The sequence below is a fragment of the Etheostoma spectabile genome, chromosome 23, assembly GCF_008692095.1.
Source record: "Etheostoma spectabile isolate EspeVRDwgs_2016 chromosome 23, UIUC_Espe_1.0, whole genome shotgun sequence".
Classification (NCBI taxonomy): Eukaryota; Metazoa; Chordata; class Actinopteri; order Perciformes; family Percidae; genus Etheostoma; species Etheostoma spectabile.
This window is the reverse complement of record NC_045755.1, coordinates 12,399,718-12,418,417: the sequence shown is the minus strand read 5'-3', so window position 1 is coordinate 12,418,417 and position 18,700 is coordinate 12,399,718. Positions and strand designations below refer to the sequence as shown.

The window sequence follows — 18,700 nt, the reverse complement described above, 5'->3', positions numbered from 1 at the left end:
CCTTCATCCCTGGTCGCATTTCTAATGCCTTCAGCACTTAACAGGTACAGATTGCAAACAAGGAGGAAGAGGCAGTCGAAAGGACAGATAGTCTCTTTCTCTCTCTCTCTCACTTTCTATGAATAAGACCTGAAGCTTATCTCTCCAACTACAGCTTACCTCCTAGTTCCATATTCTCGCCACATGACTGTCTTGCTCTCTGCGTTTTCCTTCTCCACTTCATTTTTTTTAGACGGACCCTTCCATCTCCCATTTCCTCTCAAAGGGCCGAGCCAGATCCCTGTTTGCGGTGTCAGTTATGTTTGCAAGGATCAAAATGAAGGAAAAAAAAGAGCTGGCTCGTGAAACTGCTACAAACAACAACTTTAGTATTGACATTTCAATTCAATTCAATATTTTAATGATTTAATTTGGCCTTTGAAATATTTTTTTAGATGTCAGTAAATCTTTCGGAGCCATCTCTCCAATCGGTGATTACATTAAAGTTAATTACCGAGATCTGAGAAAATGTCGATATTGCAGTAAGAAACACAAGCACTTGTCTGGAAGAGAAAACAAATGTGAATTATAAGAAATGATTACCCAAAGTCTCCGTTGTAAACAACCATCCCATTTGTATCTGTGCTGATTACATACATGAGCGTATTTCCGAGGTGGGATTTCTATGAGATCAGTGAGCTCAGAAAATGGATCATAGCTCATATATAGAACTGTATATATAGTGATTTTACATTACATGTTCCCACATCCAGTGCAGTGGATTTTGCTACTGGAGATACAATTTTATCATAACCAATAGAAATGATCAAAATAACGCCCCAAATTCTAATAAACTGGAATTATCCTTTCAGTGAGTCCTAACGTGGAGTGTTTGGCAGACCGATTGTGTCAATAAACATTTCAATGGTGCACAAAATAAACTTGCAGGAATGATATTTTACTGATATGGACTTATGTCATCCACAACACCATTATTAAGTTGGTTAGTGAGAACGAAGACATTTTTGTTTCTTACTTTCGTACCTGTCTATGTCATTTTCTTCCTCGTGTCCCTTGTTTTATCTCTTTTCTTAAACCCAGGTTTTATCCATTGGCATCAGCTGCAACAGGCCAGTTCAAATGGTTATTGACAGCGAGTGCTGGGGATTTGTGGTTGCACTTATCGCTAACATGGACTCCACTGCCCTCGGGTCTTTCTCTCTTTTCACCACTTCTCCAACTCACTTCATCCTCTTACACTCACTCCATCCTCCACCCTTTTATTGTACTCTTAGGCCTTTTTCTCTCTGTATTGTTTCTCCTTTGGGACATAATATCTTTCTCTTTTGTTTGTTTGTCTATTTAGATACATTTTTTTTTCCTTCTTCGTCTCTCTAATGCACCTTCTCTCTGTTTTTGTCTGCAGAACAAGTTGAGAACCGGGGGTTAAGGAAGAGGGAGAAAGAGAGAGAGCAATGAAGAGTTCATCGTCTGGGATTACTGATTATCGACCGACTGAAAAACTGACCAAACCAGAGTGGAGGAAGTGAGAAATGAGTCAGCACCAAGACACACACACCCTCAAAACCTTGTGGAGAACCGGACCACACTAGAGGCACCGAACACAGCACCCTGATAGAGAAATAGACACGTTTTCCCCTTGAGTCTCGTCTCCTTCCTCCCCCTTACCTTTTGTCTAGCTCTTTGTACGTAGGGAGGCAGTGAAACCGTCTGCCATTTTGGAGAAACGGCAGACTGACAGGACCGCGCAGGCCTGAGCTTGGCCCGCGGTAAGGACAGCAAAAATGAACCAGAACAACCACAAGAAAGCAAGCCGCTTCTGTCACAAGCCACTTGGACCTATCCCCTCTCACTTCTACACTGTTAGGAAAATAAAATTATATTTTTACTAATTAAAGTCAGTCCTATTTTGTTCAGTCGTTGTTTTCCTGCTCCTAATGCACTATCCTGTGCACAAATGCACATGTACACATCTGTTTTTTCTTTGCATTTGTTTGTGTTATGTTAATAATGTAATCTGCATGTTGAGTTTTCATCCAGACCAACACTTGTGACAATGTCTGATCAGAGTAAATAAAAGATGAAACAATACAGGAACAGTTGTTGAACTTTTCTCCATAAATATTCACTAGGCGCCGTGTTTATATGTGTGTGTGTGTGCGTGCGTGCGTGGGTGTGTAGTATGCTATGCTAATTACAGCAAATATTGTACATCTTTGATGGATACGAGCCCCTTGTGTTGTGTCACAACGACATTTTGCAAAACGGAGTGAATGAGCCCAAGAGAGGAGGACTGAAGCGCGGAAGAAATATTCGTCCCAGATGTTCTGGTCCATAATCAATCTTTCCCTCTGTTTCTCTATCTGTCTTTCTGTTGTGTGAATCCTCGGTGCGCTCTAGCTATTCAGTGAAAGAGCATGGATCCCTACTTCGTTATCCCCTCATTTTCCCTCTTTCCTTTTACTTGTGTACTTCTTTCTGTATTTCTCTCTCGTCTTACTTGAGTGTGGTTCTTCTCTGCTCAGTCTCCCAGGCTAATGTTGGTTTAGAGGAGACAGCTTTTCTATGCTGTCTGCACTCAGCCAGACTCTTTGGGTTGGGTTTTTGTATATGTGTGTGTGTGTGTGTGTGTGTGTGTGAGAGAGAGTTTGTGTGTGGTTTGACAGTATGTACTTTTGGGTGGGGTAGTATTGCAGCCATCCACACACTTTTTATGCAGTAACAGTGTGTGGGAGGGACACTTGTCTGGGTTTGATGTGGAGGCAGGTGATCGCAGAGAGGATGTTATCTGGATTCTGCGTCAGAAGATGTGTGTGTGCGATAGAAAGAGAGAGGCAGGCTGTGTGTGTGCGTGCAAGCATATGATTTGTTGTGACTAATCCCCCTCTGTCAGTCAGCTGTCCTTTTGCTTTTTGACTTCTGGGGTCTCGTAGGGGTGAGGGGTTGACTTATATTATGTGGCGTGTTTGTGTGTGTGCGTGTGTTGGAGGGGTTTTCTAAAGGTTAGGGATAATAGCTTTTGGAGTTCATGGCAGGTGTTTCTCCACAGAGCACACCAAGCCCTTTCTTTTTCCATTCTGTGACTCTGACACAAGCTGCAGGACTCCTCTCTGACCCAGTACCTCCGAGCCAAAATAAGTGATTTAACGGTGTATTCTGTCTGTAATGAGATTATATCTACTCTGATAAAATGAATAGGTGATTAGAAAATCATGAGGTTCAAACATGTTGATCACCTTTTCCTTTTAAAGGCCTCCCCCACCACTTCAACAACCTTTATTGTAGTTGCAAAGCTTTTATGAAAATATTCCATCTTAACAATAGCTTGTATACAAAGAGTTGCTAGTGCGCTTGACTCTTTTAAATTCACAAAAAGAGTGAATTTTGCTATTTTAATTCAATCCATTTCCTGAGAAACAATATAGTAAAGAACGGCAAAATGGAATTCAAAAGAAATGTAGTGCATTATTGGCTGGAATTTATGTACACGCCTCCCGAAGCCACTGTTATAATCTTCCATTTATCAGGTGGCAGAAGTAATGAGATTTTGACATAAGGCTTTTTTGTATAAATAAAGAAATATGTGTTCATAATAATAATAATAGTAAGCTGAAACAACCCATTTTAATGCAACTTTCACGAGTGTTGCAGAGATGTCCTTGGACACCAGCAGTGTTCAAATTGTGTCGGAGTTCTTGAGGGGTCCCGAAGGCAGCTGTCTGCGGGGTCAGGGTGATGGAGACGGTCGAGAGTCAGGTGAACAACATTTCACATAACTATTAAATAAGTATTTCATCTCAAGGTGAATCAAATTTGGCTTTTTATAGTGTTTTTCTTAGGTGACGTTTTAAAATCTAGATTGAAAACCCACCTCCACTCATCCTATAGCCAACCATAACACACCATCCTTTCTGAGTCCTTCACAAACCTTTTAATGTTGTTACCTTATGTTGCTGGTTTTGTATTGTTTATTATAACTGTTTTATTGCTGTTCAACTGTTTTGTTGCTGTCTGTTATTTCGAACTACAAAGGCTCCATTATTTCCTCTTTTTCATTATTATCTCTGCTCAAGACAGTGCATTTGTTGTGATCATTCTTTAAGTTAGATAAGGGCATGTGCAGGAAGACATTGGATTTTCAGCAGTGCTGTCATACATGGAGGACAGGTCTGTCTCGTTATCAGCTACCGATTTGACATACTTGGGAGACGAGAGAGTCTCTCACAGTATGACAAACATACTGAGTCTCAGGCAGGCACAGAGTAGGAGGGAAATGTGGAGTACATTCGTTGTGTTGCACCCTGGCCCAAGAGAAAATCTGCTAATGTGGTTTTCACTATTTATTAAGTGCTGTGGACCATCTGTCTCTGTATGAACAGAGAAACTTTGTCAACTCCCACCATCACCAATTCCTGTATTGCAATGTGTAAAGCGATTAGAATAAAGCTACACTTTTGTTTTCAATGCTGTTATGATATTTCAGTCCTATATTGCCTCTGTTCTCTGAACAAGCAGAACCAGATGCACTCAACGCTGCGAAGACAAAATCCCCCACCACGATGACTAATCACATTTGTTAATGACCTTCTCTGAAGAAAAAATAGCTTTTCCCTTGAAAGTTTTCCCCACACTCCCTCTCTGGCTCTTATCCGTCTGTGCGGCTCTTTGTGCCTTTTAGTGTCTCTCCACACACACAGTCAGTCCCCGTTCTCGGGTTTGCATTTACTCTTCCTTTTTTTTCTCTTTTTCTTTCCCACTTCTTTCTTTTGCTCACTCTCTAATTCATCAAGGATACTGAGGAAAAGGCTGGCAGCCTAAGGGGCGTATCTGCTGGCGGTGATTGGCTCCTTGCTTGCCAATGAGGTGTGAAGCGTCTGCCACGCTGCTGTAACTCTTCTCTGAGGGCCACCCTCGCCTTATGCGCATCCACACACAAACACATACATACCATTTTCACACAGTATGTCCAAATTGATACAAGCTCTTGACAAATGCATTTGCCCACGCAAATTAAAAACGCAACAGAAGACACCACGGGAATGTGGTTATGGTTACATCGGGGCAAGGACACCTTGCCTTGTTTTGAGTTCAGTAAGAGGGAAGACGCACACACGCGCACGCACGGACGCACGCACACAAAGAAATGTTCTTGCGATGCCAGTGGGGCCTGCAGATGAGAGTCAACCATCATACACTCCATTCTAGTAATGGGCAGGCAGATGGCAGGCTGCTCTGTAGCCTCTGCTTAGGCTGATGGCTTTATTCATCAGGCTGCTCTCCCTCCCTGCAGCCCTGCACCGGGCTACAATTTATAGAGCCCTCGCTCCCTCACACTCCCCTCTGCTACTCTCTTCCGCTCCTATTTACATGTACTTTTTTGTTTTAGTCTGCACCTCTACACTCTTCTCTCTTAGTCTGTGCTTGTGTCTGTATGCTTGGCGCCATAAAAAAAGCTGCTTTATTCCACCTAAAGTTTCTGCTGCTAGGGGAGTGAGTTATTGGCTCAGTGTTAGGTAGTGCTGCTACCTTCCAGTCTTTTTTTTTTTTTTTTTTTTTTTTTTTTTTTGGCAGACTGAAGTTTTGGTCATACAAACACTTTTTGGAGGCAGAGCTGCTTGGTGGCACAGGAAGTTTCATTGGACCGAGCCCAACTTTAGTGGTTATTGAGCCTACGCCAGTTTACCTCCATGCATGTTATCTACCTTGGAATAAGAACAAGGACTTCGTAAAGCATGAGGTTGGTATTTTAAGAAGTTTGCTTTTTTGCTTTCTTACCAACAGTTAAATAAGATTTGAGATTAGATCCTTACCACTTTTACATCTGTACTAAAGCTACAGACAGCATCTGGTTGGCTTAGCTAAGCTAGCTAAGCATAACGACTGGAAACAGAAGTGAACAACTAGCCTGGCTCCGTCTGTAGGTAACAAAATGCACCTACTAGCTCATTTAAACTAAATTGCAAAATGTCGTTACGGCACTATTTCTTGTTTTTCTTGAAAGCAAATAAGGTTTCCACAAAATGTCGAACTATCTAAAAGACAAATGATCACGGCTCCTGTTAATTTATGCACGACTATGGTAGCCTGAGTATGGATAGTCAACAGTACAAAACCAGTTTAGTGGATAGCAATGTACTAGTGCTGTTAGTTTTTGGATGAAAGTTTGTGTGTGTGTGTGGCAGCGAGTGTGAGCTCGGCTTTCACACTGAGTGTCCCTCCAGAGATAAAGTGAGCGGTAATGAGGCCCTGAGCTGCTGTGCTGAGGAGACAGTAGGAACACCAGGGGAGGAGGATGACATTGTAGACCATGAACACACACACACACACACACACACACACACACACAATGAAGTAATTGAACTATCTGTAGAACTTCACTGGAACCTGACAGTTTTGTTCCTTGTTTACATTATTAGCGAACATGAGGCTAAATGGAAAAAGCGCAATGGTAATGGAGTTAAATCTCAATGACCAGAAAATAGAAATTCCCGTAATACCAGTAACACATTAAAAGCTCTACATACTTGTCTGTAGTTTAAATGGGAGGAAAGTAACATGTCGCCTGTTTAAAGTGTTCTTCAGAGGGACAATAACAAACATTTTGCTGACAAGAAAACTGTCTTTGTTTCTGTTTGACATTTTATACTTTTATTGCATAGAGGAAGTTTCTATTTTTTCTTAGGTATATGTTCAAGTTGATTTTCCAAGTTTACATATTGTGTTGCTTTTTAAACGACATGAAGTAACTGGAGAATTTTTCTGTTAGAGCTGCAAATAAATCATGTTTAAATGTTGTGTTATTTTCCCATGGAAATAGTACAGCTGCATAATAGTACTCATTCAGCTCATTGTATTGTATTACAGTATCTTGCTAGTTTTTTAATGATGCTACAGGGCCATAGGACCTGATTTAATATTATTGCAACAGTTCAATGGTATTACACCACCATGCACTGCTATACCATGAAACCATACCTTCATGCTATACCATGAAGGTACAGTACCATGGTGCTGGTAGCTTTGGGGGACCTTCACCATCATGGTGACAATAATAAACATTTGGTTAAGGTTCAGGAATGATCGCGGTCGTGCTTTAAAAAACTGACGGCTTGAAAATCCCGGCACATCATCATTTTGACAGTCGTTTAAATGCAATACTGGGTATTGCAATAGCAAATAGCAAATTCGGTACCGGTAGACAAACTCATAGTGTATATTGTTATATTATTAAATTGACCACATAATGCAGTTTTATTACGGAATGATGCTGGTGCTTTTTGTAAAGAAAATCCCTGCTAAATATAGGTTTCTCTGTGTTGTCCATCAGCTGGTGCACACCAAATGGCCTAACAAAGGTGTCCAGAAGCTAGTCCCTACATGTTAGAGAGGCAAATGACTATACAACAAGCCAGTGGCTACTAAACCTGTTACATGGCCCAGCATAAGCCTATCTATGTGTGACCTGCAAGAAGCCAGTTTAGACTAATCCCTACAGCTGTAAAAATGTTTTCTCATACTTCAGAAGAGGATTTAAATTATTTTGCACATACTTGCAGCTGGTGCTTGGTGCATCTCTGTTGTTAATTTTGTCCACAAGCCCAATACACTTGGGTGACCAGGGCCCATTTATATTCAGTGTGCTCACATTGTATCCTTCTGAGACCTACACACATGGAAATGTACTTCTTAGTAGCCTTTTTATTGTCATCCAAGATGCTTTAGCACATAAACACATGCAGTTGAAGCTAAACATACACACACACAGACCTGTGGACCTGCTCACACAAATACAGACAGATTACACATTATTTATTATTTATAAATGACTATAGCTGATGCATATGTAAGCAAAAGCGCTGTAGGGCAAACTGGCGATGCACATTAAAACACGCACACAGACTTATACTGTACACCATTGAACACGCTTTGTGTTTGAGACCTCACTGTCTCCCAACGGTTGTGTGAGGTGCCTCGAGGCACTCAAAACACAGACACCCTCTCAAACATGATTATCTATATTTGTCTGTGATTGGGTTATATTGGGACATCATGAGGTCATCAGCAGCAGTGCACACACACACACACGCGCACATCCATATATAACCCATTTTCAGAATTGCTTTTTCGCCTCCCATATAAGTCAACTCTATAGCCAGAGGATACATTTCTGCAAGAACCTGCATGACTTTGAACTGTGAGAAGAAATCAAAAGCTCTGTATAAAGATACTCCACTCAGATGAATCTTAGGCCAAGATTTGATCTATGAACTTTCATGCTGTGAGATGACAGTGCCAACCACTGAGCCTGTGATGTCCAAAGACTAACATCTGTTCATATGATGGTAAATAGCTACTGAGTTCACTGTGCAAAGCAATTTGGCAGACATTTTGAGGTGTGACATTTTCCCCAGCTGCATCATACATGAACAGGTATTTGGGTTCCCCCATTTTCACATGCATGTGTTGCTGTTTGGAGATTACATATGTAGATGTGCAGCCACTTGAATACTTTTAATCTGAACATCAAATGAGCCTTTTTTAATTGCTATGTCTGATGACTGCATTGTGTATTTATAGTGTTTTTTTTTTAATTTCAGTATTTGGAAAAGCAATGCGGTATGTTTATTTTTGTATTCTCATTTAACAGATGAAGAACTAACCCTAAGAGTACAGCTGTTTTATTTCAACCTTTGCCTTATCTTCCTACTTATTTTTATCATAATGATTGATGCCATTCAACATTGTAATGTAGTTTCAGGTTTCAGGGATCATTGAATGCGTCCAATGTGTGCCAGTGGCTGTACAGTCAATCCAAAATAACGATTTAAACAGATTCTTTCAATATAATGTCACCCATGATGAAATAATAACTAGCCTGCCTACATTCTCCTGGTGATCTTTGGGTGGAAACATGCACATATTCTGCCAGAAATAACTTTAACAAAGATAAGACTATTGTTAAGAAGATAATTCATTTCATCATTGGTTTTTGTTTTCTCAATGATTCAGTCTGTTATACATTTTTTTTTTAAAGAAGAAGAAAAAACACCACCCTCTCTTCCTCCTAGCCCGCATGCACCCTCACCTCAACAGCTTCCCCATCAGGCCCTGAGTTGCTCTTCAGTGGAGTGAGGCATTCTGAGTTTTGACTAATCAAAGGCCTTTCACAAAGCAAAGACTGATGGCTTAATTAGGACTGCTAATGTTAATCACACTTAAATATTTATAAGGAGGAATTCTTTTGTTTAGCCTTGACCTTTCCCTGGAGCTCATTAACATGGTTATTACTGCTGCTGGCATTGTGCTGTTGCTCTTAAACATGGCCGCAACACTCGCCTTGGGGCCACAATCAATTTTGATGGAGCAGACATGGTGCTGTGTTAACGCTTTATGTGAATGACATTGGCTTATCAGTGTGTGGAGGAGTTTAACCCTGTGTGTGTGGGGGGGGGGGAGCCCAAGGGAACAGTAGGTAATATCTTATCAATGTGGTGGGGTCATTGTTTTTAAGTGGCAATGAAGGTAATGTAAGCAGGTTCATAAACACCAAGGGGTGTTTCTTGGCTTGTGTGTCACACAAACACACACACAGAGAGAGAGAGAGAGAGATAGAGAGAAAGAGCTGACAACCATTTTATGACTCAGATTGTTTCTTATCCATACTGCTCAAAAAGAGCCAGAGGAAAAAGGTTCCATTACTCTAGGATATACCGTGTATGGCACAGCACTTGGAGCCCTTATTAGTTAACTCTAGAAGACAAGGAGGATAACAGCTTCTCCCTCTATTCAGAAGTGTGTCAGTACTATCTGAAGCATCAGTATCAGCACAGCTCATTTTATTACTTGTGTTCAGCATCAGCAAATTAATGTCTGTTTAAGATTCCAGAACCTTATACTAATGATATGTGCTATGAGCTAATAAACATCTTCTGCTCTGAGGAAAAGATGTTGTGGTGTTTTTTGTTTGTTTTTTTAAATGAAAAACCATTAATCAGTCAATGGCATTCTCTCAATGTAATATATTTAGAGAGTGATTTTTTTTATTCCTCTTAAATTAGCCCCTCAGCTTCCACAACCTCCCAAAACAAAACTGTTGGCGCATCCACATGATTCAAGCCATGTGTCGGGATTGCGCACCACCCCCACCCTTTCTCCACCACGCAGTTGCTAGTAGCCAAGGAGGGCATGGCCGTGAGTTTTTGCTTTATTTACTATTTTTCTATCTGAGTTTTCTGTTGACCTGTCCTGTTTGTCCCTGCTGTTTTCTTTTTTTTTCACTCTCCCTCCTGCTGAAGCCAGCTGACCGCGCACACCTGAGTCTCATCCACAATCACCTGCTCCCGCCGCTCACACCTGCCTGCCATCTCCAATCAACAACAGTATTTCAACACCGGCTCTTCAAACCATCTTTGATTGGTCGTTGCTCCAGTCACCCTGGTGAAACTCTCACAAGCTATCCTGAGTCCTTGCGTGTCCTTGCCTCTGTGTTTTATGTTTGATTTACCTCTTTTGTTTTTTTCCCCCCTGCAGTCATCACCTCCACTCCTGTTTCCAGTCTCCGGTCAGAGCTCCAGTGTCTTCCCCTCAGCTCCTTGCTCCTGGCTCTCCCACGCTTCCCCCGAGTATCCTCACCCTCGAGACTCCCCAAGCTTCCCCGTCTCTGCGTCCCTATCCCTGGCGTCTGCTTCCCCACTTCCCCTCTCCTCTAAGCTCAAATGAATCCGATTATATTTTTTTGAGTCTTTCTGTTCTTAGCGTAACACATGGAAGATTAGATAGATACTTTATTCATCCCAAAGAAAATTTTAGGCATGCAGTAACAAGACAGCCATAACACAACAAACTGCAGGCAATGACCATGATGAGGTGAGATACTATTGTAAACTGTGGGTAAGGATGACAGTGAAAATGTGAACAGTGAGAACAGTAGATCATGATAAAACATTAACTATGACTATAAAATATAAACATAACCTATAAACTGACTGACTGAATAAGAATAAAAACACTATGTAACAGGGAATAAGTTATGATATGTAGATGTTATACCCACAGTCCAGGTTATGTATGAGGGCTAATATAGCCAATAAGAAAGTTGTATAGCAGACAAGGGATATGAAGAAAAGTCAATTTCCCCCCTCCCCCCTTGTGTTGTGTTGAAGAGCTGGATGGCCATGGGAACAAAGGACCTGCTCAACCTGTCTGTTGAGCATGACAGTGCAATGACTGACTGGTAAAACTTCCAGAGGAGCTTACTGCAGACATTGAATGGCCGCAGCCTCCTCAGGAAGTAGAGCCGACTCTGCCCTTTCCGATACAGCGCATCTGTGTAGGCTGACCAGTCCAATTTGTTGTCCACATGTACCCCCATGTACTTAAAGATGCTGACCACCTCCACATTGACCCCTTCAATGGAGACTGGAGTCATGTGTGGTTTAGATCTCCTGAAGTCCACCACCAGCTCCTTGGTCTTTGCTGTGTTCAGATGGTTGAGCCTGCACCACTGCACAAAGTCACCCAGGTTCCTGTACTTGTACTCCTGAGACACCCCACAACTGCAGTGTCATCCGAAAACTTCTGCATGTGGCATCACTCAGAGTTGTAGCTGAAGTCCAAAGTGTAGAGGGTGAACAGGAACGATGAAAGCACAGTCCCCTGAGGTGCTCCGGTGCTGCAGAACACACACAGTCTCAGAGAAACAGTCCTTTCGCCTGACAAACTGTGGTCTCTCCGTCAGTCTGTTATCCAGGATACCAGTCGAGCATCAACCCCCATCTGCACAAGCTTGTCTCCCAGTCTGACACGCTAAATGGTGTTAAATGCGGTAGAGAAATCAAAGAACATGATTCTCACAGCCCTTTTCCACTTGTCCAGATGAGTTTGATCACAGTGCAATAGGTAAATGATGGCATTGAAAAAACACAATGGACTCTTCAGAAGAGGTCTTTATCTTCACTCGTTTTTATGCATGTGAAAGTCACTGGACGACACAACCTTCTGAACACAGCCATGCTGAGAAATACAGAGAGAGTTGTGAGGAGCTCAGTCTTAATTACCTTTGTAACAACTCATTTGGCAATGTCTTGAATGCAACGGACATTCATTAATATTACAAGTGTTACGCACTAAAGCTTAAATAATGCACACATCCATGTATCCAAGTATGTTTTAAGGTTTATTTTTAATGACATGAATGGGTAAGAGAAGGGGAGGAGGGCTCTGTATGTACGTACATGATAAGTGGTGCAATAACGGGACAATTATAGATAAACATTTTTTCCGCTGACCTTAAGTACATGTCTGTAAGATGTGGGCCTTTCTTTCTCCCGAAGAGAGCTGACAGTAGTGATCATCACGGCTGTGTATATCCCACCCAACACCAATGTAAACTCTCTCCTGCTGAACACCATACCTCTCCCCCACCTTTGCAAATCAGACCATCTCTCTCCTGCTCTCCCCAGCCTACACCCCCCTCAGACGCAGTGCCAGGCCCACCATAAATACTGTTACAACCTGGCCTTGAAAATGCACTCCCCAAACCACAGGACTGCTTCAGCCAGATGGACTGGGACTTATTTGAACTCCAGGAGCTGAAAACATTCACAGGAACAGTACTGGACTACATCAAGTTCTGTATTGGAAATGTGACTGGACAAAAACATTTGTGTTTTCTCTAACCAAAAACCCTGGATGACCAGCCATGTCCGCACACTCCTCAGAGCCCACAACGCTGCCTTCAGGTCAGGTGACAGGGTGTACAGGGCTGCTCGAGCTGACCTGAAAAGTGGTATTAAGAGAGCCAAGGTGGACCATAAGAGGAGCATAGAGTCCCACCTGTCCAGCAACAATACACGAGTGGTGTGGCGGGGCATACAAGACATCGCGATCTGTAGAAGCTTTGAGGCAATAACAGGTGACTTGAGTGCGCCACTGAAGAGGTACTAAATTGCTTCTTTCCTGGCTTTGAGACATCACAACAGCACCACTCATCTGCCCCAACCCTGCCCCCATCCCCACTTGGTTCCTGTACCACCCCACTCACTGTGAGGGAGCAAGATTTCGGATGGGTGCTCCTGGCAGTGAACCACAGGAAGGCTGCCGGTCCAGAGTACCTGGCAAGGTGCTCAGGGCATGCGCGCACCAGCTCGCCCTTATCTTCACCCGAATCTTCAACCTCTCCCTGGCCCAGGCAGTCTTCCCACCCTGCCTAAAATCAGCCACAATCATCCCAGTGCCAAACAATCATCACCAGCCTTAATGATTACTGTCCTGTGGCCCTCACCCCGGGAATCATGAAGTGCTTTGAGAGCCTGGTTCTTCAACATCTCAAGGACTGTCTCCCCCCAGACCTTGACGCCTATCAGTTCGCATATTGCATGAACAGATCCACAGAGGACTTCATTGCCGTAGCTCTACACTCTGCGCTGAGCCACGTCCGGATGCTCTTTGTGGATTACAGCTCAACTTTTAACACAATTCCTCCACAATCGGCCCCAGACGGTGAGACTGGGCCCCCACCTCTCCTCCACTTGCACGCTGAGCACCAGTTCCCCACAGGGCTGTGTACTGGGCCCCCTGCTGTACTGTCTCTACACCCACGACAGGAGACTGGCCTACAACAACAACCTCATCGTCAAGTTTGCTGACAAGACCACAGCGGACAGACTCATCTCAAAGGGAAACGAGGCAGCCTACAAAGAGAAGGTTCTGAACTTGGCAGCCTGGTGTTCAGAGAACAACCTGGCTTTGAACACCAAGAAAACAAACAAGATCATTGTGGACTTTAGGAAGAATAGCACCAATCCAGCCCCCGTGTACATCAACGGCAAGTGTGTGGAGAAGGTCCAAACCTTCTGGTTTCTCAGTGTCCTTATCTCCAATGACATCCCCTGAACCGACAACATCACAGCGGTCATCAAGAAGGCTAAACAGCGTCTACACTTCCTGAGGGTCCACAAGAAGCAGAACCTGGACTCCAACCTGCTGCTGACCTTCTACCGCTCGTCCACCGAGAGCCTGTTGACGTACTGTATCACAGCATGGTACGGCTGCTGTACTGTGGCAGACAGGCAGGGGCTTCAGAGAGTAGTTAAGGCGCCATAGAAGATCACTGGATGCCCTCTCCCCTCCCTGAAGTACATCTACACCTCCCGCTGCCTCAGTAGAGCAGAAAACATCACCAAGGAAAGCTAGCACCCTGGCTTTGATCTGTTTGACCTGTTGCCCTCAGGGAGGCGCTACAGGTGCATGAGAACAAGGACTAAAAGATTCAAGAACAGTTTCTTCCCAAAAGCCATGATCACTTTGAACTCACAACATGCACTGACTTCACTTCACAGTCTTACTCCTACTCCAGGACTTTCTTCTACCCACCTACTGTGCAATATTTCATATTTAATACTTTTAATAACACTGATAATTCTGTGCAATTCATTACTGTGCAATATCATTATTTCTCACTGCGTATCACACTGTTTTCTATTTTTATAGAAGTATATGGTGTCTCAGAACTGTGCAACTTACCCCCCTTTTATCTTTTGCACTACTTATTTTACTCCATGTTGTTAGATTTCTCTTATGTACACGTTGACTCCGGAAAAGGAGTTGCTTCAGACTCGTTGTACATGTGTATAATAACAATAAAAGACATTCTTTTCTATTCAACCAGTCAACCACTTTTAACGCAGTTAGTAGTTGGATTGGTTCTAAAAAAAACTAAACTGACACGCTATTTTCTCTCCTGTTAGCAAGCTGCTCCATGTTTTTCTCTTGACCCCTTTGATCGTCCCAATGTTTTATTAGCGAGCTAGCTATACCTTTGCAACGACATTTGTCATTTGTGCAACAACAACATCACCATGACAGTGTAACGCTCACTCCAGTGCTGCAGCGTTGAATAAAGCGGCGATGACTGGCTTGCAACTTCTGTGAATTTATTTAGGGAACACAGCGGAAGAGAATACCCCGCTCTTCTTCAACATCCCAAACTTCGGTTATACCCCCCCCCCCAAAGAACCACATTTATTTCTGCTGGTAACATTAGTGCATAACACTAACACAGTAAATATTTTCTTAACTGATGAACCCATAATAACAGGGACACATTAACTCAGCTCATTACACATACTAAATTAATACTAAACATTGCATTTTTATGGTCTGTAATGTTATACTGAGAACGATGAGACTATATTCTGTGAATATATGTATAAGTTTATGAATTAAACATTGACTTACGATGATGGGTTACACTTTACTTGAAGTATTCTACATAACAGTGACATAACACTGTCATGAACGTGCCATAAAACATTATAAACAAGTCATACACGGTTATAACATAATGTAATACTGTTTTGTCATAACATGGTTCTTGTTAGGGTTAGGGTTAAGACTAGGGACCGTGCGTCATGACTGTGTCATGACAGTGTCACGTGAGTGACATGTGTTCATGACAGTGTCATGTCACTTATGTAGAAAACTTTGAGGGAAGTGTTACTGATAATGAAAAGGTTCATTAAGTTTTGAACATTCCAATACAAACAATTGCTACATCATTGCAAAGCCATCCCTAGTCGCAATGAGCACATTTTCTGTCTCTCCGGGGGCAGTAGGTCTATGAGAGCGTTTGTGACTTAGAGATGATAACGAGAAAGTGTCTATTTGTTTGACTGTAAAAGACGACGAGAGGTTGACATCACAACGCAGGTTTTTGAATTATCATGGTAACATAAGTAATACATGTTATGCATGTAACTCAAATTCAAATCTCATCCCCTTGAATAAACAGAGCATAGGACTTGTGTGAGAGAGTCACAATTTTTAAATAGCTGTTGTGTTGCTAGCAGCATGTGTGCTAGAAAGAGAAACTGTTTAAAAAAAAAGTTAGACTTATTGAATAAGCATTTTGCCAGACTGAAAGCAGCAACTCTGTCACTCAGCTTTGTAATCACTAAATGCCATTTGGGAAATGACCACAAGCACTTCACACTACCTACGTGTTTCACAATCAGAGCCATGAATAAAAGATTTAAGTTTTAAGTGCTTACATTTGGAATTCAAAAGAAGTGGAGATGTGGGACCCTGGAACAAGGCCAAAAAGGACCAAATAGAGTTTGTGGTGACTCCTGTCTCCCCTCCCTATACGTCATACCATTTGTGGAGGCGGAATTGAAAAGCTGTGTCAGTGTATTGCTCAGTGGCTCTGTCTTTAAGAGTGAGACGGGGGAGCAGGTGCAAAAGTATTTTCAATCCAAAATTGTCTTTTTGATGTTTTAGTCATTGCTTCAGAGGTCTGTGCGGGGGAACTGTTTTCCCCGCCCTTTTTTTCAATCCCACAACAGCCCTGTCCCGCAGGATTTCCAATACCGCCTGATCCCACAGAGATTGTGATCACTTCTGGCCACAGCACTGTTTTCTGTTGCCCACAGAGAACATTGCACACATGTAGCACTTTTCGATTTTTGTAATCTAAAGGAATGCAAATACGGTGCTGTTTAATAAGCCACCTTTTGAAGATGTGAGCTGGAAATAAAAAAACTTCAAAAGGACCTCGGGGCTGAAAGTGGTTGGAACATTATGAATCTAGCTCTGTTGTTCTCATTTACATTCATGTCCTTTACCATAGCAACAGATACAAAACCAGATGCAGCAAAGTCAGACTTTAGAACAGCAGTAACTGTTGTTTACAGATCAGGTTATATAAGAAGGGGTGTCACTGACAATTAAATTAAAGTTATTGTACCACCCTACAACCTGTGTATAAAGAGAACATCAAAGAGAAAGACTACAAGTCTGCAGGTCAGCAAGAGAAACAAATGGACGCCTAACTTTTCTATTCCATACATAAAATTGAACAAACTTTGGGCTAGATAAATACAGTATTTTTAATGATGGCCGGGGGGGGGGGGTCACCACTACCAAGGCTGATCCTAACATTATGCAGTACAAAAACTATTTTACAGATTGTAGCAGATCAGAAAAAAAGGAAGCTTCATACTAAAATATGATCAAATAAACATAGGTGACTTAAAAACAAAGGCCTGCATCCAATGCAAGCCTGCTTATACAGGCCTTGTACCCTCTGCAGTTGAGGTAAATAAAGGCCTCTGCCACTGTTTAATAATTTACAGAAGAAGTATTGCTAGAAAGTATTTTCCACTTCATTTATGGCAGTGAAGAGAAAAGACTTTCAAACAGACACTATGATTTGTAAAAGTTTACAGACAAATGATGCAACCATTTCAGTACCACAGAATGCTTGTGTGTGCAGGCGGCCAAGTGTTCTTTGTATGCACACTGACCTGTAGGTAAATGCACACACACACACACACACACACACCCCACCCACCCACACAAAACCACGCATCCCGACCCACACACCCACAGTAATAGCCCTACAAGATAAAAGCAAAAGAATGTCTTGGCTCTCTATTTATCTTTATTCTTTTTTTTTTTTTTACAGCAATTGAGTGTGAATTTGCTGTAGCCAGCAGCTGGACAGGTGTTGAGTAGGACACATCTTCATCCTTAATAACCACAGCAGGGGATAGTACACATATACAGTACATGCAGACACACAGAGAGAAACATGCACAACCATGCCAAAAACAGCAGGTGGCTTCACTGACACAGTCACTGGTTTTATTCAATGTTCTCTCAACACTGGAACTCAGCTGCGGATGTATACTACAGGGACTGATACAAGATGCATCTTCACCTTTTCCTCCTTTTTTTTAATTCCTACTCAATATGTTTGGCACTTTTCCGATATTGGAAAAAAATCCGTAATGAAAGGAGAGTTAGATGGTAGGTAGGCCAGCAAGGCTCCATGTGGTTACAAAAGCAGGTGGATTACACGAGGCTCGATCTCTAGCAACCTCAATCCCTCCTCTCTTGTCTCCCATTTTGTTCTTTCATTTCCCTTTTACCTTCAGACACTAATCTCTTAGATACATCTTCTCTCTTTTATCATGTCCATGTGGGCAAGATTAACATTTCCTAAAGCAGTGGCCACCTGTGAATGTACACAAAGGTAAAGAAGAAGTAGATTTATTGCTTCCACATTTGAGCGGCAGACCCTGAAGCTCCTTCTATAGGCTGTGTGTGTGTGTGTGTGTGTGTGTGTGTGTGTGTGTGTGTCTGCAGTTTCTCAAGGGGGCAAGGCACTGTTTCTGCCTCACTGAAACTGTAGCCAAGGCTGTCGACATTATGGGCCATAGAAGGATTATATGTGAATCTCTTATCTGTGTGTGGAGGTGTAATTTCCACCAGGGATTGGATTGTCCCCCTCATTTTTCAAATTCCAAGATTTGGATGAGGCAACTACAACCCAGGTCAGCAATACTTGTCAAAACACTCCGACCTGCACACCACACTTTCCATTCCAACCACTGGTTGTACGTGAACCTTAAAGTACCAAAAAGACTCTACAAAGTGACTGAAGCCAAGAAATAGTCCCTCACTTTTTAAACCGAATCTGCACCATTGTGTGTTATTGAGAGACAATAGTGAATCACAGTCATTGCTTCTGTAGAAGTAGTCAGTCTGCTTGTGACAACTTGTGTTTGTGTGTCCTTGGAAGATAAAATTATTTTTTTGCACATGTGTGAACTATTGTGTTTTTAGTATTTTGTGTAGTTTTAGCTGGTTTTGTTTTTACTCATAATTTGTGTGTGTGTGTGTGTGTGTGTGTATGTGT

The 18,700-nt window shown here is 42.3% G+C and overlaps 1 protein-coding gene across 5 annotated transcripts in view; it reads left to right on the top strand.

Moving 5' to 3' along the window:
- chchd3a (coiled-coil-helix-coiled-coil-helix domain containing 3a) overlaps positions 1-2,091 on the top strand; it is a 70,494-nt gene extending 68,403 nt beyond the window's left edge. For all 5 annotated transcript variants that reach the window (XM_032505230.1, XM_032505229.1, XM_032505227.1 and 2 more), the window contains one exon: positions 1,406-2,091. In XM_032505230.1, the coding sequence (XP_032361121.1) occupies positions 1,406-1,415 (10 nt within the window). In that variant the 3' untranslated portion in view covers positions 1,416-2,091. The remainder of the gene's footprint in view (positions 1-1,405) is intronic.
- Positions 2,092-18,700: the final 16,609 nt, after the last annotated feature.